At 37.1% G+C, this 26,030-nt stretch overlaps 3 protein-coding genes across 10 annotated transcripts in view; 1 reads left to right on the top strand and 2 right to left on the bottom strand.

Annotated features, from left to right (window-relative positions):
- NF1 (neurofibromin 1) overlaps positions 1 to 26,030 on the top strand; it is a 252,360-nt gene that overhangs the window by 174,408 nt on the left and 51,922 nt on the right. The window lies entirely within an intron of this gene.
- On the bottom strand, positions 4,082 to 24,400 carry OMG (oligodendrocyte myelin glycoprotein). Its single transcript, XM_059379424.1, has 3 exons — positions 24,313 to 24,400; positions 6,613 to 6,821; positions 4,082 to 5,776 (listed from the first exon to the last, which is right to left on the bottom strand). The coding sequence occupies exons 2-3, from the start codon at positions 6,613 to 6,615 to the stop codon at positions 4,448 to 4,450; spliced, it is 1,332 nt and encodes a 443-aa protein (XP_059235407.1). The 5' UTR covers positions 6,616 to 6,821; positions 24,313 to 24,400; the 3' UTR covers positions 4,082 to 4,447.
- On the bottom strand, positions 14,891 to 24,402 carry EVI2B (ecotropic viral integration site 2B). Of its 2 annotated transcripts, none has more exons than XM_059379422.1 (2): positions 24,313 to 24,402; positions 14,891 to 16,625 (listed from the first exon to the last, which is right to left on the bottom strand). In XM_059379422.1, exon 2 carries the CDS (start codon positions 16,608 to 16,610, stop codon positions 15,243 to 15,245), a length of 1,368 nt encoding a protein of 455 aa, XP_059235405.1. In that variant the 5' UTR covers positions 16,611 to 16,625; positions 24,313 to 24,402; the 3' UTR covers positions 14,891 to 15,242. The 2 variants fall into 2 exon arrangements, with proteins under 2 accessions (XP_059235405.1, XP_059235406.1); XM_059379423.1 differs by lacking the exon at positions 24,313 to 24,402 and adding an exon at positions 22,983 to 23,084.

The following is a 26,030-nucleotide window of genomic DNA, read 5'->3' as shown; positions in this document are numbered from 1 at the left end:
AGCAGTTATTTAAAAATGTGCCCCAGGAAAAGCAAAGCAGGAGCTTGTGGTAGAAAGCTCAAGTCCTTATTTAAATGTCCAGACTCAGGGTTTGTGCAGGGTTGTCATACTGCAGAATACCTAGGCAGCAACCTAAAATAGCTGTTTTCTCATCGCAGATGCCAATTGCTGTCCAAAGGATTTGTACCAGTATGTGAATGTAGCTATTTTGTGATGTCTTCCCTAGCCTTAATTTTTATTTATTAAAAATTGCTTGCGAATTACTAATGAGAATGGTATCATACTTTATTTTTATTTCTCAGTTATTATGGGGTGGGCCATATTCCCAGATACTTATCCATCACCATGCTTTCTGTCTTTTAAATATTCAGTTTATGTCCTTTGCCCGTTTATCCATTGGGAATCTAAATATATTTTTTTTATCAATTTTGTGAGCTTTTGGTTAGCAATCTCCTTTATGGTATTCTCTTTGTTTTTATTAGGCTCATTGTTTCAGCATAAAGAAATTTGGGAGTTTTATATAGACAAAACTATTGATGATTTCTTTGTGGGTTTTTTTTTTTCTATTTCTAATTTTAAAAAGTCACCCAGAGATTTATAAATATGTGTAAATCCTGTGATGGTTTTAAGACTTCCTTTTTTTTAATGTCTTTTTTAGTTCACTGTATAGGTTATCACATGAAGTGAATGTTAAATTGGGCTGTGTTCAGTTTCCCCACCATTCTTTATTGAGTCTTACCCTTACCATGGAATTTGTGATATTTTTCCCCCTCCATGTTAATAATGTTTAGGAATATTACATGGTATGCACTGTTCTGAGCATGTTGCGTGAATTATCTTATTTTGTCCTCACTCCTCACAACTACCCTGTGAGGAAATGGAATTCTCCTGTGCAGTATGCTCTGGTTGCACTTTCATTTCTATGCTATGGATGTCTTCCTTTCTATTTTTAGGACCTTACCGTTCTTTCTTAATTATTAGAGCTGAGATGTGTTTTCCTCTAGAGAAAGTGTAAGGTAACTCTACTACTTCTTTTTTCTATTCATTCATTCATTCATTCCCAGATTAACTTAAGTTTTTCATTTCTTGTTCCAAAAAGAATTTCATTGAGGTATTTGTCAGAGTTGGTTTACTCAATGAATTATACTGGAAATAATCTCATCTTTGCAGTATCACTCAAGGTGTGTCTTCTGTACTTAGCCTTTATGTCTGGTACATTCCAGGTGCTGAATAAATGTCTGTTGATTGAAAGAATAGATGAATGGAGAAATCTTTATCATCTCCATCAAGTCTTGGTTAATACCTCTCATTAATGTTTTTTAGCTTTTCCCCATCTGGGTCCAGCATATTTCATATGAATGTTATTTCTTGGCATTGTAGATTGGATTTTTTGTTGCTGCCATGGGCAGTATCTTCTTCCTGGAATTTTCTAATTATTTGTTGCCTGTATATGAGAAAGTCACTCATGGTTCCATATTTTTTTCATTAGTTATTTAAGGTTATTCTTTTGAAGGCATTCCTGAGGAATCCTTGGGATAGGCAGTTATTTCAGTCTCTTAGTAATAATTTTGTTTATTTCCATATAATTATATCTGTTGTTCCTATTCTGGAATTTCCCAAATACTGTTGAAAAGATCGGTGATAATCAGCATTATTGTTTTGATTCTAATTTTAATAGAAATCTAACTTTTCACTTTCAACCATGATGTTGGCTGGTGGTTTGCAATGCATGGTATCATTGTTTATCTAGTTCTTAAAATGTATTTCACAAGGAATAATCTTATAAAAGACTTGGGGTTGACTTTCATGTGACATTTTTGGTGTCCACTGAAAGAACTTGCTGCTACTCCAGAGCATTGTTATGGAAGAATTGAATAGCACATACTTGTGATCTTTCAGTTGAACCAAAGATGTTTTCTCATTCTGCTGTGATAATAAAGTTTCTCTGACTTTCTTCTGGCTCCCTATTCCACTAATATCTGAACCTGAATTCTGGAGGGCAGAGAGCAGAGACTGAAGTACACACATCCTTTCATTTTACTGCTGCTAGGGTGGAGAGCTTGGGTGTTTCTCTGTGCATGAATTTCTCAAAGCAGTAGGTTTGGATGTACACATGTGATAATAATCTGAACAATAGCAGCAACATTACTGCAGGTAGAGTGTCGGGGCCCATGACACTGCGTTAAGGCATCCTGTGAATTACACCATGTGATCCTCAAGAGAAACACTGTGAGTAAGTTCTGTGGGGTATTTGAGGCATGAGGAAACTGACCGAGAAAAGTGGTATCTTGTCCAGAATGGTACAGCTAAGAGACGACAGGCAGGATTTAGGCCTAAACTTAGACATCAGAGCACACACTCTTCACTGATACTTTATCCCTTACTGCATTTGCTTTGTCATTTGTGCTCTTATTTGAATCCTCTTGACTGGTGAGAAACAAAAGTTACTGTAAAATAGAACCTTAGGGGTGGATAAATGGATGGATGGATACATATCTTACGAGCTTGAGAGGACTAATGCATTTTGAAATGTTCATGAAGCCCAATAATACAGTAGTTCTTGTCTTAGGGGCAAATAATGAGCCCTCCTCCATTAATAATGACAAGAACACAATTTCCTTAGAAGGAAGTTTATGTAATTACTTTAAGGTTAGGTAATAACTTCTTTCTAAGGACTTAGAGTCTGTGTAGTTGACATGCTTTATACTTGTAAATTTACTGAGTTTCTCTGGTGAAGATACTAACTCAGTGATTGGGAGGGAATGGGAACAGCTTATCCATTTGGAAAGCTAGTGAATTTTAAAATCATTTAGGGGACTTTTTCAAATAACCCCCTTTCTTCATGGTGAAATTCCCTGACATAGTAAGTTAGGTTTTCTGGGGCAGAGAAATGTTCAAGAGCCACGGTACAGGAAAGGAATTGCTTTATTGAAATTTAACAGTAATTTTTCCATAAGCCTGGTCCTTTAAACACACACACACACACACACACACACACACAGGAGGGTTATTTCTTTTCTCTCTCTCTGAATAGAAATGTTCCCAGACCTAGAAAGAAGTCTTATCTTATTTTAAAATGTCTTAGGAAGGAGCATAAAAGTTTCTTTCTGGACTCTCTCCCAACCCTAGGAATGGCTTGAAATAGATTCTTCCTTGTGTCTCACAAATTAAATACCTCATTTGTGGCCCACCTGCTTCAGTTATGCTTTCTTGCATTTTAATCTAGCCTTGTTTCAGAGCTTCTTTTCCTGACTCTTGGTTATTATATTTGTCTCTAATTCATAAGGTGGCTTACTTTTATACTTGTGGGAAGTTCTCCATTTTCTTCTAGTTGAGTCCCAGTGCAGTTTGATGTTGAGTGTTAAGATCTGTCCTATGCCCAGCCTTAGTCCTTTTGTGTGTTTTATTGGGCTCATTGCCTGGTTTTAGAGATGAATCCCATCCTTTTTTTCCATTTTCCTTTCCTTTTCCTGTCTCTTCCTTACTACTGCCCATGTTTCTTACACTCCCAGGATTTTATTCTGAAATGAACCTTATTTTTAATTAAGTCTGATTTTGATGTGCAAAGGATAGATTTTCCTCTCCTATATATAGAAGACATTTAATTGTGTAAATATTTAAATTCTCCATTAATAAATGGTCTGTTAAATATACTCTAAAACTGTTCCTTTACATGCCTTTAAAGGCAGACTTTTTATTGTGTTTCCAATACTTCTCTTAAATGCAAAAAACAAAGCTGTTAAACTTTCCTTATTAAAATGCAAAGCCTAGTGTCTTCTAGCTTTTTGAAGAGCTTTTGTCCATTATATAATCTGTAAAGTAGCCAAGAGTTCCTCAGAAGCAGGACATCATTTAGATTTGAAACAATTATGGTTTGTGTGTAACATAATGATGTGGCATAACCATTCATGGGGGGACAACCACGGTTATACTTCAGTGACAAAATCCTTGGATACCTCCAACATGTCATTTACCATAAAGACTTTATGAGGGTACCCCAGAACAGAAATGGTTAGGTCATTTTGACTCTACTCAATAGATTAAGTTGGTATGACTAGAAAGCCAAATGACACAGTTATGAGCATAGACCTTTTATTTTTTTTCCCCAGATGTTTGACAATGTAAACATACATAAAATACATATTAAAGTTTAGATGCTTTATATCTTGTGCAATAAATTGAAGCCTTAAAAAGAAAACATTTCATTAAAAAGAAGGAAACTCATTAGTTTTACTTAATTAAGACAGTAAAATAGCAGCGAGTACCAAGACATTGTGCACTTCTTTTATTTAAGACAAGTTACTTCATTACATCAGAGTCAGAAATGTAAGACTGGCTTTCTTGAATACTTATATAGCTTGAATCACTGGTTAGATAGGGACATATTTTCCCAACTGTACATCAGGGAAGAGTTCTTTCATTAGTTTCCAAAAAAAAATGCAGACCCTCAAACAGCCAGCATGACCACAGCATTGAGCATTAAGAGAAATGAAGCATTTACTTTCCAAGCACTTGCCACAGAAGGTAAGCGAGTCTTTACATTTGTGGTTGTCTCTTCCCTCCGTAAGTTAAGGGTTGTGCTTTGTTGAGGCATTTCAGAGAAATTATTTGGCATGCCACTAGTAATGCTTAGGGTCATGGGTGTTGGGGATGATTTTGTTGAGCTAGGGAGGCTTGTGTTTGTAACCATTCCATCTTGGAGATGAATAGTTAGAGTTGCAGCTGCTGCTTCATGTGAACTGATGGTTTCTATGGATGTCTCTTCTGGGTAGGGCACAAAAGCCTTGTCAGTGCTAGCAAAGGTGGTGTCTTTGCTTAGAGTGGCACCAAACGTTGTTTCCTTTGTTCGATATTGTTTGGGTGTTTTGGTCACTTTGGGTTGAGTAACCATACTCAGAGAGTTAATGGTGTCCACTGTCTGCATCCCACTTACAGTGAACAAGCTTGAGGTAAATCCAGGAGGTGTGGGATATATGTTATGTTCCTTCAGAGATGATATTTGGCTAGAACAGGGAGTCCCTATCACATGGGCTTTTGTTTCCATCATCCACTTCAGTAAGTAAGTAATGTTTTGTTTGTGGTCACACAACCACCTGTTATTGTAAAGGGTTATCTCTTGCAACTGAAAGAGTTGGTCAAAAGCTTGATCTGGAATGAATGTGAACTTATTATTGTGCAGGTAAAGATGTGTGAGATTGGTCAGGTTTATTAATGTTCCTGGAAGGATTTGTGTCAAGGAATTGTTAGACAGGTCCACGATATGTAGTTTGGAGGGCATATTGGTTGGAACTGTCCAAAGTTTGTTACTACTGAGGTTGAGAACCTCAAGACTTCTTAGTGTATTTTTAATGAGGACAACCTTTTCCAGCATATTCTTAGAAACATCCAGAAATTTAAGGTTCCACTGATAAGCAGTATCAGATTTGTCAAGCAATTTAATGTTGTTGTTAGCTGCAGACATGTTCCAGAGGGACCGAGGTAACTGAGCAGGCAGGCTTTCGAGCCTGTTGTTTGAAATGTCCAGGGTCCTCAGATTGGTATATTGGGTTAACTGGTTATGAAGATCAGTAAAATGGTTATAAGACAGATTTAAATGGATAATATTCTCTTGCAGTCCAGATGGTAATGTAGTCAAGTTTCTGCCTGAACAGTCCACATGCCTGTGCCTCTCTGTGCATATACATTGGAGAGGACAACTGCATAAAATACCAGGTGTGAGAAACAGAAGGATGAACAAGCTGGGAGACATTTTCAGTATCTGATATTCCATCAAAGCCTGGAAACAAACAGATACACCCTTCTTTTAATATGCAAACACAATTAGGCATCTGCATGGGTCAGTTAGCATTAGGCAAAATTTTCAATAAACCTCCTTGTTGTTGAGTCCTTTTATAATTGTTCCAGTGATTAAACTAACAAAGCTCCCCTTCATTTATAGTCCAAATGCTTAATCCTTCAATTGGGGCTATGTGGTAGAGAGGGACTCTCTCCCCCTACTTGCTTCTGCATTTTCACCCTTCTCTTCTCCCTTCTTTTACCATAGTCTTTCTTAATTTATCTTCCTAGAGCCTTTACATTACAAAATGGCATTCTCTGCAAATACAGAGTCAGAATCTTATGCTATTACTATTTTTGATAATATCCTTTCTTACTCAGATAGGAAAAAATGGCTGTCGAGTCTGTTTTGTTTTTTTTTTTTTTCTTTTTTTAAATCTCTGCAGTAATGTAATAGTCAATGTGTGTTTAGAGTAAGATTTTATTTAGATATTAAAACGATACTTTAAAATTCATCTTTGTCTTTTTAGGATAAATATATCCTCGTAAAACATTTTAAGGCACCTGAAAAATTCAGACCAAGACCATATCCTTAAACCTCGCATTTTATAGTGATTTTTTCTGTTTATTTCAGTGCCGATGCTAAAAGAAAGCAGTGTGGACATTCACAAAGTGAATGAATATTAAAAAGAAACCCCTCTACTGACACTGCAGCAAATTTCTGGTGCATGCACTTGCTTCTGAATATATATTCAGTCCTCACACTGACTTTTTCTTTAAAAAAAGGGGGAAAAAATTCCCAAAGTCAGTCTTTTACTGATCTAAATAACAGCTTACCATAGTGTCGTCTTCAGCAGCAGCATCTCATTTTCTCCGGGAAACTTAATCTTAAAGGTCGCCTTGTTCTGGAGAGTGGGAACCGCTTCTGGCTGTGGGCTGTGCTTGCCTGCTCAGCTGCATTGTGTTGCTGGGAGCTGAAGCTCTGCAACCACCTGATCAGTACCACAGAGGAGGACTGCAGAGCTGTCATTGGCGCTGACTCGAATCTATTGCAAGAGGTGCACACGCAACAAAATGGACCCCCCCATTAAAAAAAAAAATTACGGCATTGAGCATTCCTATGGATCTCTGATTTGCTATAGGATATAGTGCCTCGTGTACCTTAGACCTGGCCCTTTCTCATTTTTGTGTATCTGTCTGAGCTGATGTTCTGCATTCGAACATGGCCTCATGAAGAATTTGTGGTTCTTTTTAAAGCCTCTACTCTATTCTTTTTACACATTAAAAAATGTTGAAAATGAATTTGACCTTCCCTGTGGATGGTTTTTCTAAGATGTTCATTTAACTATTTTTAACTCCTGCCTTTTCATGTTGTTCTAAAATGGTTCAATTGTCATGTCACTTTTGAGAATAACATAATACAATCTGTTTCATTTTCATATGCTCCCCCAACATGGTGATTATTACGTATAATCAGCTCTTTGAGTTTATCAACCGCTTAAATCTTCATCTTCCTTTTTCGGAAATACTCAAGTACTTCCATATGGTTATTTTGTCTTTATCTTTTGATACAAAGGATCATTTAACCCAGACTATACAAGCAAGACTGCATTTTAAAATGAGCATCATATGCTTTTAATTAAATTTATGTGGTCAGATATGTTTTATTTTATGCTTTTTAGGTGAAGGATATTTTACAACATGCAACTTATTTTGTTCAGTCAATACGTATATGAATTCTTTTCTCCAGAGACCTCTTTGATGCTGTAGGAATAACTGTTTATTTGATTTTATGTTTTAAAAATAATAGCATCAACTTTAGGTGATTTCTTCAGAATGTTTCACATTTTATTTTATTTTTTTTAGATTTTTTGAAATTTATTTGACAGACACACAGCAAGAGAGGCAACATAAGCAGGGGGAGTGGGAGAGGGAGAAGCAGGTTCCCCACTGAGCAAGGAACCTCATGTGAGGTTCGATCCCAGGACCCCAGGATAATGACATGAGCCAAAGGCAGCCGCTTAATGACTGAGCCACCTAGGCGCCCCTCACATTCAGTCTTACTGAGAAAGTAATTTAGAGTTTTTAAATTGCATGAAATAATGTCAAAGACAAAAACTTTTGGTCATGAGTTTTATAAAATGTGACCAGATTTATAGTCCCTTCTGCTTCCCTTTTTAGTGGATTGATTATATAAATAATCTGTTAAAATCAAATCTAATTTCCAGGATAGCCAGTTTATCTTAGAAAAGAAAGCAGATAAAGTCATGGCATTTTCATTACAAAATTTTTACTATTTAAAAAACAAGCAATTATTAGTACATTCCATGTAAAGAAAATCTCCTTATGCCTTGTTGTTAATCCTTTTTTTCTCTAAGTTATTATTTGTTATTATTTTGCCCCATATTTTACCCCAAATAGAATTTATTATATTAAAAATTTGAAATTTATTTTCTTAGAAAAGAAACTATACTCTAGGAGTCACCTTTTGTATAAAATTAATGTTCCTTGAAAAGTATCTACATTCTAAAAGTCTGCAGTGTTAGAAACTTATTATTGATTAGGTGCTTTATTCCCACTTTACTTGGAGAGTTCAGCATTGGACTCTTAATAAGATTCTTTTTATGGATTTCAGAAACCAGTCATCAATCTTAGTGCTTAAAAGCAATGTGTTTAAAAATACTACATTCAGCAATATTGTTGTGGAAATAAGGAATGATTGTTTTGACATTTAGATTTCTTATATTTTAACTCCTGTTTTACTATTATACTTCAAGGAAGTCTCATTACATCAGTGTGGAAGTGTCCATTATACTTACCAGTAATTTTTTTTTGAAACCAAGGACTTGTTATTTCATTAAGTTATGATTCAAATGATTTGGGGAGTAGGCTTTATTGAGATTAGGTTCTGCTATATATAATAGAAAATTCCAATACAACAACAGTGCCAGTATTTCTCATTTCAGGTTTGGGGACATACCAGTTGCTTCCTCTTTTTCAAAGATTATTATAAAATCCTCAAAAAGAGGGGAAATATTTTAATGTATTTGAATTATAATAATTTGTCCTTATGCTTTTAGAAATTCTCATGAAATAGGGGCCCCTGGGTGGCTCAGTGGGTTAAGTGTCTGCCTTTGGCTCAGGTCATGATCCCAGGGTCCTGCATAGCGGGGAGCCTGCTTCTGCCTCTCCCCACACTGAGCTCATGCTCTCTGTCGCTGTCTCTCTCTCCCTCTCTCAGATAAATAAATAAAAGCTTAAAAAAAAATTCCCATGAAATAATATAATAGTATTTTATTATTACTCAAAAAATAAGAATTTTGTATAGGCTTAAGTGTTTGTTACAACTTCTCTTAGGTATTAGGTATTATTTCAGATGCATTGCATTTAATATTTTTTATTTTTTCAAATTTTTATTGTGTTATGTTAATCACCATATAATACATCATTAGTTTTTGATGCAGTGTCCCAGATTCATTGTTTACATATAACACCAGTGCTCCAAGCAGTTCATGCCCTCCTTAATACCCACCAACAGGCTCCCCCATCCCCCACCCCCACCCCCAAACCCTTAGTTTGTTTCTTGGAGTCCACAGTCTCTCATGGTTCATCTCCCCCTCCAATTTCCTCCCCTTCACTTTTCCTTTCCTTCTAATGTCACACTGCATTTTAGATAAGCCTGTCAAGTCAGGAATTACAGCTATTTAGGCAACTATTCTAGACTAAGCATATATATATATTTTTTTTTTCCATTTATATATTCTTTTGTGAAACACACTGTCCTAGGATATATCACCCCAACATTGTGAAAGGTATAACAGATTGGCAGATGCCAGGGAACAACTGTCCTGTGGTAATCAACAGTTTGGAAATCTAATCAGTTTGTCTTTTTTTTTTTTTTTTAACTCATTCCCATTTTATTTTATTTTTTCATTCCCATTTCATTTTATTTTGATTCCAGTATAGTTAACATAGAATGTTCTATTAGCTTCAGGTCTACAAAATAGTGATTCCACAATTCTGTACATTACTCTGTGCTTGTCATGATAAGTGTATAGTTTGTTTTTATTTCTTAAGTTCATAAAATTTGTCATGCTTGAGAGTAAAAGTATTATATTTTCTATCTTTAGTAATATTGTTGGCTATTCAGATTGAATTTGCTGCTGAAAACAATTAAGAGTACTGAACAAAGTATTTAATAGGATGTATGAACTGACAAGATAGAAATTACCACCTCAAAACCAGGTGGATCTTTCTGTTCTCCCCTCTGCACACCTTTTTTCCCATACTATTGGCTTGTTGCCAAAACTCGGTTATTTGTTCATCTCGATCTATCTGTTTGCTTCTTTATGAACATTTCATTTGTTCCTTTATCCCCCATATTTCCTATAAATGGTCTCTAACAGCATTAACATAATTGTTGTATCATCGTACAATAGTTTCAGAGTAATGCCAGTATTGCTACAATTAGATTACAGACTACTGAATAAAACGTAAGATTTCTTTGTAGCTCTATTTGTTCTTAGAATATATCTCACTAAGGATATGTAGTCAATTCTGTGCTCGCATGCAACTTGAAATAAGGATTTTTCTGTATGTTTATATAACCAACTTTGCATGAAGTTAGGTTCATTAGTTCTTAGGGATTGCTTAAGTCAAAACTATGTGACAAGGTGTATTCAGATATATCTTCTCTATCCCCTTCACCCTATATCTGCTCTTCCTCTTATTGGTGACCATTTGTATTTGCTTTTGGTTATATATTTTTTAAAGATTTTATTTATTTATTTGACAGATAGAGATCATAAGTAGGCAGAGAGGCAGGGAGAGAGAGAGAGGAGGAAGCAGGCTCCCTGCTGAGCAGAGAGCCCGATGTGGGGCTCGATCCCAGGACCCTGGGATCATGACCAGAGCCGAAGGCAGAGGCTTTACCCCACTGAGCCACCTAGGCGCTCCTGGTTATATTTTAACTGTATTTCTTTTCTTTTTCTTTTTCTCTTTATTTCTTTTCTTTTCTTTCTTTTTTTTTTTTTTTTGCAAACATACTAAGATGTGTATGTATTATACGTTCTTACTCCCTTTTCTTATATTAAGGGCTGCATATTAAATATACTATTATACATCCTTTTAAAAAGAAAAGACTTTATTTATTTGAGAAAGAGAGCACAAACAGCAGAGAGGGAGGGAGAGGGACAAGCAGACTCCACGCTGAGCACGGATCCTGTTGTGGGCTCATCAGGGGTTTCAATCCCAGGACCCTAAGATCACAACCGTAGCTGAAACCATGAGTCAGATGCTTAATTGACTGAGGCACACTGGCACCCCTACTGTTTACACATCTTGTTCTTTTTTTTCCTGAATATATCTTGAAGATCATGCTACATCAGCATATAGGGATCTTTCACATTCATTTCACAATGCATAGGACCCCATTTGGGAATGTACCATGGTTTATTCACCCAGTCCATGTTGATGGACATGTGGGTTGTTTCCAGACTTTTGCTGTTATAAATAGTGCCAGTGAATACCCTTGAACCTAAGTAGTTTCATATTTTGTCCAATGAATCTTTGAAAAAGATTCCTAAAGGGGCCCCTGGATGGCTCAGTAGTTAAGCATCTGCCTTTGGCTCAGGTCATAAGCCCAGGGTTCTGGGATGGAGCCCGGAGTCTGGCTCCCTGCTTGGTGGGGAAGCCTGCTTCTTCTTCTCGCAGTTCCCCTGTTTATGTTCCCTCTCTCGTTGTTTCTCTTTCTCTGTCAAATAAATAAATAAAATCCTTTAAAAAAAAAAGGAAAAGATCCCTAAAAATGGGATTACTGAGTAAAAGGGTAAATTCATTTAGAACTTACCCAGATATTACTGGCTTCTTCTGTCTGATCCTACCATTTTGCAATCCCAGCAGCAGCATACCAAGGTGTCAGGTCTGTATCATCTCACCATACACTTTGTTGTGGAACTTGTGGCTTTATATCAATCTGATAAGTAAGAGTATCTCCACGTAATTTTAAATACATCTCTTATTATGAGGAATGTTGTATATCTTTACGTTTTTAGGAACCATTTAAATTCTTCTTTTTCCTAGGTTTTACACATTCCACATTATAAAAGAAATCTCATATTTTCTTCTATTACTTGTATAATTTTATGCTTTATATTTAGATCTCTGGTCCGTTTGGTGTTTATTCTAATGTAGTGTGAAGTATGGATCCAGTTTTATCTTTTTCCAAATGTATATCCATTTGTCCCCCTAGCTCTTTCTACTGATTGGAGATTGGAGTCCATTTCTGGACTTTCCATTCCACTCATCTAATCATGTATCAGTATCATGGTACATGATTATTATAATGTTTTAATTCTAGGTACCCAGATATTTTGTACTTTACTTTTTTTATTAGAACTAGGTAATAATAATTACAGGTCAAGTCATTGTGTCCCCCACTACCAGCTGCAAATGGAATATGTAAATAATACATACATATGTTGCAGTGCATGAAGTATGTGCTCGTTGGTCCTATATAAGTGAGAACAGTGCTGAACCAGGAGTCTGGGAACAGACACAGCTTTTAGTATCACCACTAAGAATATCACCACTAAGAAAATCGCTACTCTCTCCAGCCAATTTTCTCAGCAGTTAACAAATAAAAGGAATGGAACTAGGTGGTCTTCAGGGTTGTTTCTCAATCTAATTAATGCTGATCTGGTAAGCGCACCACTGCTGTGTGGTAATTCAGTCACTTTTTATTCCCTTATGCCTTGTTCTTCCGCCATGTTTATGAAGTAAACTTTCTCTAATGCTCTGGGTCCTGGTTCTTTCATCTTTTTTTAAGTCTTTCTTTTTTCTAGCATTTTCTTTTCTCCTGTATTTCTTTTATTAGCTTGAATTTCTTTCTGCTGATTAAGCAAGGATTGCCACTGTTTGGCTGCTCAGCTTCCACTGACCTCAGTGGGGAAAAATTGCATGCAGAAAATGGGAGTTATTTTTCCCCCTGGCAGAGAATTTAAAAAAGAAAGAAAGAAACCAAAAACTAGCTGCTGACACTAAGTCTGTGATTCTTAAGTTGTACAACAAATAGAAGGAAGAAAGCTGCATGTAGGTTTTAAAGAGATCAGACAAGTCTATAACCAGGTCATCAGCTCCTGATTTATCTGTAAGAGTTGGTACTCCCCGATATTTCCCAGCACCCACCCTTCAAGAGATCAGGAAAGAAGGTGATGAGAAAGAAGAGCAAAAGTGTGGAAAGAGCCTCTTTAGGTAACCATCTTACATGTAAAATGAGGAGAGTTATGTGGGTTTAAAGCGCATCAAAGTCTTAAGTGTATCTTACTTAAGCTAACTAGAATACTTCCCGTTCAGAAGATTAATAGGAAGTTCTTAAATTCCTGATGGCTGCTGGGTAAATAAACCTTAAAAGTGCCAAGTTTGAAAAACAACATGAGAGAAATGTTTTAATGTGAAAGACAGAGAACCAGTATAATAGGATAGTAAATATGCTTCAGGAATAAGCATCAGGAAAAATTAGTTCAAGGAAGTGTTTCTACAGATAAAAAGTTTTAATGGTCAGTAAGGGACAGTTTAAAAGATTTAAAGGGAAACCTTATAGATAAAATTTCAGTGTCCAAAAGCTTCCTCTTTTTTTTTTTTTTTAATTGAAGGTGGAGCTTTGGGGAACCTGGGTGGCTCAGTTGGTTGGGCAGCTGCCTTTCTCTCAGGTCATGATCCTGGAGTCCTGGGACTATGCCTTTACTACTATCCAAGTAGCTCTTTGTGATAGTCTTCCTTTCATGTTAATCTCACTAGCTCCTGTTTTTCCCTTCTTAAATATGGGTACTTGTTATTCAGTCCTCACTCTTAGCTACTTTTCTCTAATCCTGATTGCATAAATTTTCAGCTCTCACCTATATGCCATAGCTCCCAAACCTGCACATCCAGCCTAAACTCATGGGGAGTCTGCTTCTCCCTCTGACATTCTCCCCTCTCATGCTCTCTCTCTCTTTCTCTCAAATACATAAATAAAATCTTAAAAAAAAAAAAAAAGGTGGAGCTTTGTTAGTTTATTGAACATGAGTGCTACAAATAAAGTGTTTTGTTCTGAAAAACTTCAGAAATATGAGGGGTTCTTTAAGGTTAAACTACCAACAAGACCACCACATTTGATTATGAGTGAGACTTCCCCTGGGAGTTAGGGTAGGGCAAGGAGGACCACTACATGCTTGTTGGGCAAAGAGGCACTTCTGCAGGCACAGGCTGGCACCCCAGCAAGCATAGCCAAGGAACACTTGCCATATGGACACTGCCAAAGATTGGGGCCACCCCTGCTCTGATAACTCAGATTCATCACTTATCAGGTCATGGAGGAAAGATGAAATTCCGCATTGGAGTGGTGGTTTAAGAACTTAAATATAGAGTGTCAGAAAGTATAAGTAAGTTTAGTGAAAGTTGAGAACCATCTGTATTTGATACAGTCTGTTTTTCTTGGAAAATCATTCAGATTTGGAACAAAGCCAAAGAGGTGTGGTTTAGTGTATGTGGTTTTGTTTTCCATTGTAAGATTTCTTTTCTGGGTGGTGCTTGAGCCATAGAAAGAAGAAATTCTTTAAAGAGGCTAATTTTTAAAAAATTGTGTTCTCCCAGCGAGATAGGGAAATATCAACAGTTTTTGGTGTATGCTTCTATTCTTTTGAAGTAGATATCCCTAATCCAACGTCCCCTCCATTTGATGGTTTGGTTTTTTTTTAGATTATTTATTTGTTTATTTGACACAGAGAGATCACAAGTAGTGGGGGGGGGGGCAGGCTCCCCGCTGAGCAGAGCGCCCAATGATGCTCAATCCCAGGGCTCTGAGCCAAAGGTAGGAGCTTAATCCACTGAGCCACCCACCCACTGAGCCAAATGGAGCACCCCTCCATTTGATGTTTTAACAGATTTGCTTTACTGTTTTCAGTGAGAGCTAAAAGGAAATTTTTGTGTTCTCAAATACGCATTTTAGTTTCTCATCCCCACATCCCTGGCGTATTTATATAATACTTGAGGTATTAATTTAAAATTTGGAGTTTTGTTTGAAACTCGGATCATGTATTTAATTTCTTATTCCTGCCCACGACTTCAAACTTTGAAATGGAAAAACAAAGTTATTTATTCAGGGTAACTTTATACACAGGTTTTGAGGGGAAAAAATATCTATTATGTGATATTAAGTATATGTAGATTGCTTGTTTCCAAAATGGCTAAGTTATTTACATACATCTATAAAACATACTATACATTAAAGTTGGGTACAGTGATTAAATCCCTGTTACATCATTTTTAAAAAAAGAAGTTCCACTTATACATGTGAACTTTGAGCAGATTCAGGTAGTTCCTGAAAAAAAATCAAAATTGGCTACCAGTTGCTTTCATCACATGAAGAAAAACAAAAGATGGAGTTCATAAGAAAGATGGAAAATCAGCTAAAAAGCAAGTTACAATATTTATAACAGTTCTTCAGGTGGGGGCGGCAAGTATTCACTGTGATCCTGATCACAATCAGGAGGAATAGAGAACTCCTGACACTGGATCCCATTGTTGGAATCTTCCTGGTTTTTCATGAAATCTCCTGGTTCCAGGGGCAAGTTAAGTGAGTCAGGTGGAGGTGGAAATGTTTGTTCGAACTCGGTATTATGATTTTTACAGACTTGATTAAGACAGTCCAGAGATGGTGGGAGATTGGAGGAAGCATTTGGAAGAGGAGATAGAACTGTCATAGTGGGTTTGTCACATTGGTTATTCTCCTGTTCTTCCAAATCAAGAAGTGGGGGAGGCGGTGGAAGCAGATCTGCATCATCTGAAGAGGAAACTGCAGTGCCGATCGTTGATCCACCAGGGCTCTCCTCTGATGTACCATTTACTTCATCTTTTGTTTTTTCTGTTTTGAGGGGGTTGGAATCTTCAGTGTGTTCATTTGAGTCAAACAACTTAATTTCCAAGTCCTCTGCTAAGAGTGTGCTTTTGTTTGATTTCCAAGGCATAAATGTAACAATTGATGTACGTTTTGTGGGGACTTCGTTTCCTCTAATGTTATCCATATATATGTCGGGGGTTTCACCATCAGCAAATGGAGACCTACCTGCCCAATTCTGATCACTTAAAGCTGGTTTTCTCAAACATTTCCATAGTACAATTATGATTATAGATACCAACATAGAAGTCAGAATTACGCCAATTAATATGGAAGCTATTGAATTAGCACTGGTTTCATGTGAGATAGTTTTGCTACTGGTAGTTTCTAGGATGAATCCTGGAGTAATCCTCCGCGAGCTTTTGATACTTGTTGGTTGTACAGTTGGATTATGAACAGTTGGTGGTGTTGGTTTCCTAGAAGAGGTACGGACGGATGATGGCTGTTGAGTGGAAGTATAGACAAATGGTGGCAGTCGTTTGGTAGAAGTATGGGCAGATGGTGGTAGTTGTCCAGCAGAAGTAAACACGGGTACTGCTGTCTGTTGGGAAGACATGTTGGCCATTGATACTGGTTGTCCGGTGTTGTTATAGGCAAGTGGTTGCCCAGCAGAAGTGTGTGCTGCTGGTTCTTCAGACGAAGCATGGGCAGTTGGTGGTGTTTGTTCATCAGCAGCTTTAACAGTTGGTACTGGCTGTTCCGGAGAAACATGGTTGAATTGTGTTGGTTGACTCATAGGATTCTCTGTTGTGGTTTGAGAATTAGCTGAGTTAGATAGCCTTGGTGATCTAAATAAAGTAGACTGTGGTTGCTTCTCTGTTGTAATTGCTTCTCTCTCTGAGGAAAATGTATTACTGATGTATCCACAAAACAAAATTAAGATGAAATATTTGGGATCCATTCCAGAATGTTTCCTCTTTACCAGTGGTTTTATAATGAGAGAAAGAAAGGCAGGTATTATTTGGTGTCTGGCATAAAGTAGGTAGGTACCTAATAAGTATTTATTGTTTCTAATTTAGACTTGATACACTGTGGTGTAAATAAATTCTTTTGAATATATCCTAACTTAACCTTACAACATTTGGACCTCATAGGCAATAGTCTCTTAATTCTTTCATAAGACCTGTACTTGGCTTTGCTGCCCTCCTCGGTTCGTTACATTGCAATCCTTCATTTTACCATCATACTTGTGATACACATAGGCTGTGGGTGCTGGTTCCATGTGCTCTCTATTCTTTTCTTCCTTACTGCTAGAAATACACTGATCCTGTTGCTTTGAAGGACACCAGTAATCATCTGTTACCTAATCCAAAGTCTTGATTTTATTCTTTTTTTCTCTCCCTCTCTTGACCACATTTGATGCTATTGACTATGCCTTTACTACTATCCAAGTAGCTCTTTGTGATAGTCTTCCTTTCATGTTAATCTCACTAGCTCCTGTTTTTCCCTTCTTAAATATGGGTACTTGTTATTCAGTCCTCACTCTTAGCTACTTTTCTCTAACCCTGATTGCATAAATTTTCAGCTCTCACCTATATGCCATAGCTCCCAAACCTGCACATCCAGCCTAAACTCATTAATTCCATTCCATTTACATGACTTCTTGGTGGACATTTCCATGTATATATCCTACTGTCAGCAAATTTAAAATATTTAAAACACAGAATTCATTTTCACGTGGAAACTGGCTCTCTTTATTTTCATACGGTGCTACCTTTGTTTAAGTTTTGTATGCAGAGAGTCTATTGTGTTAGTAGTCTCTACAGTATCATCAGTCTATCACTGTCTCTTTATGTTAGGATCTTATACTCTTTTTTTAAGATTTTATTTTGAGCCACAAGTATGGGGAGGGACAGAAGAAGAGGGAGAGAATCTCAAGCAGCCTATGTGCTGAGCGCCGAGCCAGCAGGCTTCATGTCCTGACCCTGAGATCATGACCTGAGGCGATATCAAGAGTCTGATGCTTAGCCAACTGAGCTATCGAAGCACCCCTAGGATCTCATACTCTTTTTTTTTTTTTAATTTTATTTTATTTATTTATTTGACAGACAGAGATCACAAGTAGGTGGAGAGGCAGGCAGGGAGAGAGGAGGAAGCAGGCTCCCTGCTGAGCAGAGAGCCTGATGCGGGGCTCGGTCCCAGGACCCTGAGATCATGACCTGGGCCGAAGGCAGAGGCTTTAACCCACTGAGCCACCCAGGCGCCCCGGATCTCATACTCTTAAAGGAGTCAGTTCAACTCAGAATCCTAAACAGTCTTTGAATCTGGTTGAGTCAGTTGTTGCCAATTGGTTAAGTTGTCCCACTGCTGCTTTCATTCATTTATCGATAAACATTATCTTTGTGTCAGGTCTGTTCTAGGTTTAAGAGATACACCCCCCCCACACCGAGTTTCTAGTGGTAGAAATAAGTAATAAATAATTATAATAGTTTAATAAGCTTTCTCCTAAAGGTATGCAAGGAACCATTGCAGCCTGGGAGGCTTTCAGGGAAGGTTTTTCAGAGAAGTAAAACTTGAGCTGTCTTGAAAAATCTGTAAGAAGGAATGAAGTAAGTAAAGTATTGCAGTCAGGGGAACAGCATATGGACATGGGAAGAGAAGGCTCGTGTGTAAGTTTGGCAGGCAGGGCTTTTTGTGGGATGTGGTAGATGCTAAAACGTGAGAAGTAAGTTCCAGTTCTACTTCCAGCATGTGACTCTGCGTCTGAGTGTGCGAACTAGTCATTTCATCCCTCCTGTCTCAACTGCCTTCTCTCTAAAGTGAAGAGTTACACTAGGACAGTTTCAGCTCTAAGTGTAATATACTGTTGTGTACATCATTAGACACAATGGTAACTATTTGGCTATTCCTTAACGTTAGGTTGGTTATTAATGCTGGGTTGGTTATTAACGTCAGGGAAAGGAACATCTCAGGGTGTTAGATCCTGGGAAATCGACTAGAAACTATAGTTTTTCTGGGATTTCTAGTCCAATGTGAGAGAGATTTGATGTTTTATGCGAAGCACAGTAACAGAAGAGGAATTCCCTCAAGTTTTGCAAATAAATAGACTTTTCAGCGTATTTGAATAGTTTTCATTGTTTACTCCTCTACTACTTGGTACAGAGTGTTGGTAAATTACCCTGTTTAAGCAGAGGGCATGTGATTTATTCCCCCCTCCGTGGTCTCTTCCTTTTTATTTTCTTTCTAATACTAAAGGCCTAAATTTAAAATTTTCTCCTTTAAACTTTCCTGCATACTACTGATGAAGTAATCTGAAAAACGTTTATAGTCAGCTTACTGCTCCCTGACTTCTGGGTTCCCTGCTGCTGTCAAGACAAAAATTCTAAACTGAGTTTTCTTCCTTCTGGCTTGAATTTACCAGTCCTGACTCATGTCTCAAGACTGAAACTTCTCATTCAGCCAATGTACCTCTTCCCATCTTAAGTACTTTCTAGACACATGCTTTTTTCCCTAAATAGACACTTGAAATTACACTGTTTCTCACCCTCTTAGTGTATGTTCCCCATCCCCAAACTCATCCTCTTTTCTTGTCTGAACCGGTCCTCACTGGTCAGACCTCAGCTTAAATTCCCCTTCCTAAATCAAGTTCTCTGTGACTGACCACATCCCAGAGAGTTCAACCATTCCCCAAACCCTCCTAGGTCTTGTCTTTATGGTTCCTTAGATAATTATTCATGGTCCTGCCATAGTCACATCTTTATTCTCTTAAATAATTGTGTTATTATTTTTTTAAAGATTATTTATTTATTTATTTGACAGAGATCACAAGTAGGCAGAGAGGCAGGGGGAGGCAGGCTCCCCACTGAGCAGAGAGCCCGATGCGGGTCTCGATCCCAGGACCCCTGGATCATGACCCGAGCTGAAGGCAGAGGCTTAACCCACTGAGCCACCCAGGTGCCCCTGTGTTATTTTTTAATTACTTTTAACTTGCACATTTTATTTTTATTATCCCCACCCATTCAAACAAGAACCTTGAAGAAAGCAAAAAAGAAACAAAAATTTTATATAGAACACATTCTGTGCTGTACTCTCTCTCGTGTTTTAATAAAAACTTTACTTCATTTAACCTTTAAATGATCATGAGGAAGATGAAGAAATCCTTGACTTACAGATAAAGACACGAATTCACATGGATTAAGAGTTTACCTAGAGTGCCTGAGTGGCTCAGTCAGTTAAGCATCTGCCTTCAGCTCAGGTTATGATCCTGGGGTCTTGGGATCGAGCCCCGCATCAGGCTCCCTGCTTAGCAGAGAGGTGCTTCTCCCTCTCCCTCTGCCTGCCACTCTCCCTGAGAGTGCTCTCTTTATCTATCGAATAAATGAAGTCTTAAAAAAGAAAAAAAGAGTTTGCCTAGTGTTCTATCACTTTTATATATTTTAAATCACAAGTAAGGAATTTGTACCCAGGGGCGCCTGGGTGGCTCAGTGGTTAAGCCGCTGCCTTCGGCTCAGGTCATGATCTCAGGGTCCTGGGATCGAGTCCCGCGTCGGGCTCTCTGCTCGGCAGGGAGCCTGCTTCCTCCTCTCTCTCTCTGCCTGCCTCTCTACCTACTTGTGATTTCTCTCTGTCAAATAAATAAATAAAATCTTTAAAAAAAAAAAAAAAGGAATTTGTACCCAGCGCCATCTGATTGACAAGCATGTATTCTTTCTCCTCCCTAAACTGCCTTGGGTTTTGATTCCTTTATATCTAAGTGCCATATATCTTAAGAGCTCAGGAAACACTTAATCTGTATTGGGTTTATGGTTCCTTTCCATTTCACTTTTTCACTATTTATTAATACTTCTGCCAGCATGTAAGTAGAGAAGATAAATCTAAGTTGTTAAATTATGCTTGTTATCCATTTTGCAAAAGGTTTCACAGGAAAAAAATAGAAACTTTTGGCATAAATGTGGGCATTTGAATCATCTCTATATGGTTATCCATGTGCCATTCCTACTTGCTATTCTTACAGATTTCCACCACCCCCAAAAGTCATTCTTCAGGGTTTCACTTTAGTTTTTTAAAAATGCCATCCAAAGCAACAGAAAATATAGGCCATGAATTATCTTCAGCCAAAAATGTTTCCTCTTTTATGACTTCACTTAAAATTTAAAAAACCCACACAGTTCCTCTTTTCAATTCACTAAAAAAAAGCACTAGAGAAGGAAAGACCCTGAACAGGAACATGATTATAAACCATTTTAATTTGTAAGATCAGTTTTGGTAAGTTCATAACCTCTTTTGTCAATAGAAAGGTCATGTGAGATTTTTCTACTTGTCATTTAGGGTTACAACAATCTCAAAACCAAATTCCATTTTTTACCTCTTCTGTCTCTTCTTCCCACTCTTCAGTTAGCTGTCTACCCTCCAAGGGTCTGCTACATTAGAATGCTAGAATCTGTATTAGATTTCTGCTATGACAAATCAGAATAGCCCAGAAAAGAGAGAGCAGGATTTAAAAGAGGAATATATAAGGGGCATAATAGTGAAGAAACTGACATTTTTCTAATTCAGAGAAGTGAGGCCAGTGTTACGAGCAGTGCAGAAAGTTATTTAACATATGTATATATTTTTTAAATATATAAACCATGTATATCTGAAGAACCAACATTTCTTCTTCCGAGATCAGACGAGATCGGGCGCGTTCAGGGTGGTATGGCCGTAGATGAACCAACATTTCTTCTTCAGGGAGAGAAGGTGGAAAGAAAAAACCATATGGGGGAAGTAGAAAGGAGAAAATGTAAGATAATATTAAATGAAAAGGGAGTGCAAAGAAATAAAAAAAAATAAAACCAAAGAGAAAAATAAAGCAGAAATTATAGTAGGCAGCCAATATATGGAAAAGGGGAAGGTCAGTGGACTAGAGAAGGTATTGAAGAGTTAGTGAAAAGCTGAAGAAAAAGTGGTAGCTATGTAATTAGCAAGAAATTGGGGTAGGTGATTAAAGTGGAAGAGTTGGGCAAAATTAGAAGTTGGGGGAGAAGATTGAAGTAGATGGAAGAAAGAACCACAGAGTGCTGCTCTCTGTCACTGAACAGGATTTGTGGACGTAGGGAAGGAACAAGAGGAGCTGTTTTTCCATGATGGAGGACTTGACTCACCCATTTTCTCAAACTCACTAGGCTTTCATTTCAGGTTCTCCTGTCTGTTCTAAGTATTCTTAAGATTCTCTCTTTTTATTTCTTTCTGGCACAATTCAGAACATAACTGCTAATTATTCTAAAGAACCCAGACATATTCTATATAGCATTTTTCTAGAAATCCCTTAGTCTGCTGCTCAGGCAAATCCCACATTGTCTACTTTTGTATGGCAGTATTTTGCTCATTATTATAGGTTGGCACTTTGAGGTCTAAATCTGTGATTTTGGTCCTCTGGCTTTTCCTGAATATTTAAAAATGTTTTAAAAGACGAAGGAAAACATCAACTGTGTTTTAACTAAACATCTTACAGGCAATTAACACCAAAGGTAGGAGTCCTTATGTATCAGACATGTTCTCATAAATATGATGCATAAATATGCAAAGGGTACAGTTAAGATTGAATCTGTGAGAAGGAGTAAAAAGAGATTAACCTTGAACTCTTGATAGGAAGCATTTGGTGACTTTTATCGGTATTAGCTACCATTTACTGAGCACCCACTCAGTGTTAGGTACTATTCTATTTTAACAAGCAGAGTAGATGTGGTATAACTTGCCAGTGTCCGAGTTGTAAATAGAGGCAATGATCAAGAAATCATGTCAGTCATACACAAGAGCCCTTTCCTTCTGGTATATGTCACTAAACATGCTGCACTGCCTTTCGTAGTAAAATCATGAAGCAGGAGGCACCTGGGTGGCTCAGTGGGTTAAAGCCTCTGCCTTCAGCTCAGGTCATGATCTCAGGGTCCTGGGATGGAGCCCCACATTGGGCTCTCTGCTCAGCAGGGAGCCTGCTTCCTCCTGTCTCTCTGCCTGCCTCTCTGCCTGCTTGTGATCTCTGTCAAATAAATAAAATCTTAAAAAAAAAATCATGAAGCAGAAATGCTAAAGCATAAATGAAGGAAGGAGATGTGAGCTCTCTGGGAACAGATACGTAAGTAACTTTGGGAGGCAGTCTTGAGTTAAGGGGTAGGGAAAAAAAGACTACCAGAAAACCAGGTTATGCCTGGTTATGCAAGGTTATGCCTCTGATTCTATGAAATTAGTTATGAGAATTTTAAATGGTTAGCCTATAAGCTATCATATATGAAATGACTTTTTAAGATCAGACATTGAAAGGATTCAGATTTATATTTAACAAATTTGAACTTACTCAGAATTCATAATTTTCTTCTCAGTAGAGTTATATAGGAATTAGTTGAAAAACACAGGTACTATTACACTCCAAATTTTGAACTGGCCCTTTAAAAATATAGAAAAACAAGTCTTATCTAAAAAAGAGATAAAAATCTTTATTTCTAACTTAAGTAATAGTTACTTAGAAAAAATCCAAAGTGGACTTCTATAAGGGAAAGTCATAAATATTTATGAAATGTTGAAATAGAGTATCACCCAGTATAAATTTATATTCTGCGATATTGTAAGTCTGTGTAAACTAAACTCTTGGCAGTTTTTATTTGGAGGGTATTTACTTTGTAACTGCCCAGTTTACTCACAGAGTAGGCATGTTGTATGCAGATTAGAAATTTTCTATTATTTATCCTGTGAGTGTTTTTTCCCGTATCTATTTTATACTACTTACCAATAGCTCAGATAACAATGTATTGCTTGAATATGTAGGTGATATGAATATATGTATACATTTTATCATAACAGTTTCGTCTTAGCTTTAAAAATGAGACCTATTTTCCTATAACTATTATTACTAAAATATAAAATGCTGTTTGTATTAAAAAATGATAATTGAGTACCTTATCTAATCTCCTTTGGTTTCTTTCTTAATTTAAGTGAATGTGATCATTTTTACCATGGAAACTAAAGGGGATTAAAAAATAACTTGAATCTATGGATTATGTTATATATGGGACAACTTTATGGAAAGCAAGTTAGAGGGTTTTTTTGTTGTTGTTTAAAGATTTTATTTATTTTATTTGACAGACAGAGATCACAAGTAGGCAGAGAGGCAGGCAGAGAGAGAGGAGGGGAAGCAGGCTCCCTGCTGTACAGAGAGTCTGATGTGGGGCTCCATCCCAGCACTCTGGGACCATGACCTGAGCCGAAGGCAGAGGCTTTAACCCACTGAGCCACCCAGGTGCCTCGCAAGCTAGAGTTTTTAACAGTTGGTATTTGGGGATTGTAAATTCAGTCATGTCCCATGGACTCTAGTTTTATTTGTCACCTTTAGCTTTCTCTGCCAGGGTTATAGTTTATTGTTTATAACTACAGAACTAAGGCTGACTAACCATTGAGATTGAACAAAATTAAAAGGGCTGTATCATACAAACCATGCTGAAAATTTTTCTTCAAGGCAAGCTCAACATTGCATATTTTTTAATTCCATGCAACCAAACTCCAAAACCTGCCCTAGACATCTTTAGACTAGCAGAATTTAAGTTGAAAACACTAACAACATCTTAGTTTTAAAAATAAATTTTACATAAAATAAAGATCAAACCAGATTGCCTGTGTGAAAATTTTCTTACCTCAGCTGTTAACTTCTTTTTGCAGAATGCTGAGTTCTTGTTCTATCTGGACATTTTAGTGATTTGGCTAAGAAAGCAAAAGGGGTGGTTCAGTTCAGATTAAAAATGGTCCTGTAGCAAACTGAAATGCTTTCTGTAGAAAAAAAGGAAGTTTATCGATAGTTGGTTCCGGAAGTGCAATAAGCCGCAAAATGACTAAATAATGCACTACTTGAACAGAACTTATTTTGAAACACAGTTTGCAGCTTTATGATTTGAATGCTTAAAATTAATGTTGGTAAGTGAACATTTGAGACTCTCTAGTAATGTGATTATATAATTTAAATACTTAGAATAGTACTTTAGAGGGGAACCTACGTATTCTCAGGCAAAAACTGCCAGTGGGGTTATCACCCAAAGTGAGATTTCTTCTCGTAAGAAGCAAAAGATGTGTTCTGTTTACTCGATCACCTTAGGCAAGTTGCTGTGCTTCTGAGTCATCATTTCCTCCTCTGGAGGAATATTTCTCTTATTGAGCTATTGTGAAGATTAAGTAAGATAACGTGTATAAGTGCCTCACACACGGTAGGAAGCCAGTAAATGTTAACATTATTTCCTCGTACATAATTTAGACAAAGCCCAGGTAAAAGTGTAATTAAACTTTTCAGACTGAGTACTTTATAAATGATTTTGGAGTTCCAGTGCGCAACTCTTTGATTACCCACAGAGTAGGTACTTCCCAGTGGAAGGTAAAATAAATTGGGAATCATGATTTAAATGAGTCAACTAAGCAAAGTACATTGAACAGAGAATGAGTTAGTCTGAAGAAAAATTTCTTTGCACAAGTCTCCTTCTAGCCTCTTTCCTGCTCTGAGAAATGGAAGTCGTATTTCCTAATTTATAAATTTGTTGTGGGTTTAAATAAATGTGAAGTGCCTAGCATAGTGCCCTTTAGAGTAGATACCGTAAGTATTAAGCCTTACCCTGCTTTTCGTGATCACTGCAGAGGATCATGGACTAGCAGTGACTAGTTCTTAACATCAAAGTCCTTATACCTTGGTACAAAAAGAATATAATCAAAGCACTGTGAACTTTTGATTTACTACTTTAAAATCCCTGAATTGAATATGTGAATCATAACTCCTGGAATAGAAAACAAAAGTGTTCTTTTGTCAAAAATAACTTAAAATTTGAACTCAAAATTTATCTTAACCTGTTAAGATATAAAGGAACCACTTCTCTTTGTTCATGAACTGTCATTGGATAGCATCATTCTGAGGGCGTTAATTAGTGAGTGATGAATTTTAAATACTCTTGCAATAGAAGCTTTATTTTTTTGTCAGAAAATGTGTATGCTGAATATGAAAATACCTACCTAGCTAATGTCTTATTTTTTAAAGGACACTTTTAATTTCCTCAGGTAAGTATATATGACACTTGACTCCATGAGTGCTTTGTGTTATCACTATTTGCTCTAATACACAATCTCAAATTTTTAATTGTACAAGATGGGAGCTCTGCCCAGTTTCATTGCCAGTGTGGGCCTTTCTACTCCTCAGAAGATAACCTGATGTCACCATGATTGGCAATGAGTATTCTCTTGCTTCCTTTTTTACTTTTTTGACATTTAGCTTTATCTGAATAATATTATAATTTCTTTAACAAATTGGTAATAAACTGATTATAAAATTGACTTTTCCCCTCCCATTTTAAAATATAACCTAGATCTTTCAAGCCAT

This window comes from Mustela nigripes, chromosome 16 (assembly GCF_022355385.1).
Source record: "Mustela nigripes isolate SB6536 chromosome 16, MUSNIG.SB6536, whole genome shotgun sequence".
Taxonomy (NCBI): Eukaryota; Metazoa; Chordata; class Mammalia; order Carnivora; family Mustelidae; genus Mustela; species Mustela nigripes.
Note: the sequence above shows the minus strand (reverse complement) of the source record. Positions and strands in the feature narration are given on the sequence as shown.

Coding starts and splice junctions, on each gene's coding strand:
- EVI2B (XM_059379422.1), bottom strand. CDS start 16,610: ATGGATCCCAAATATTTCATCTTAATTTTGTTTTGTGGATACATCAGT.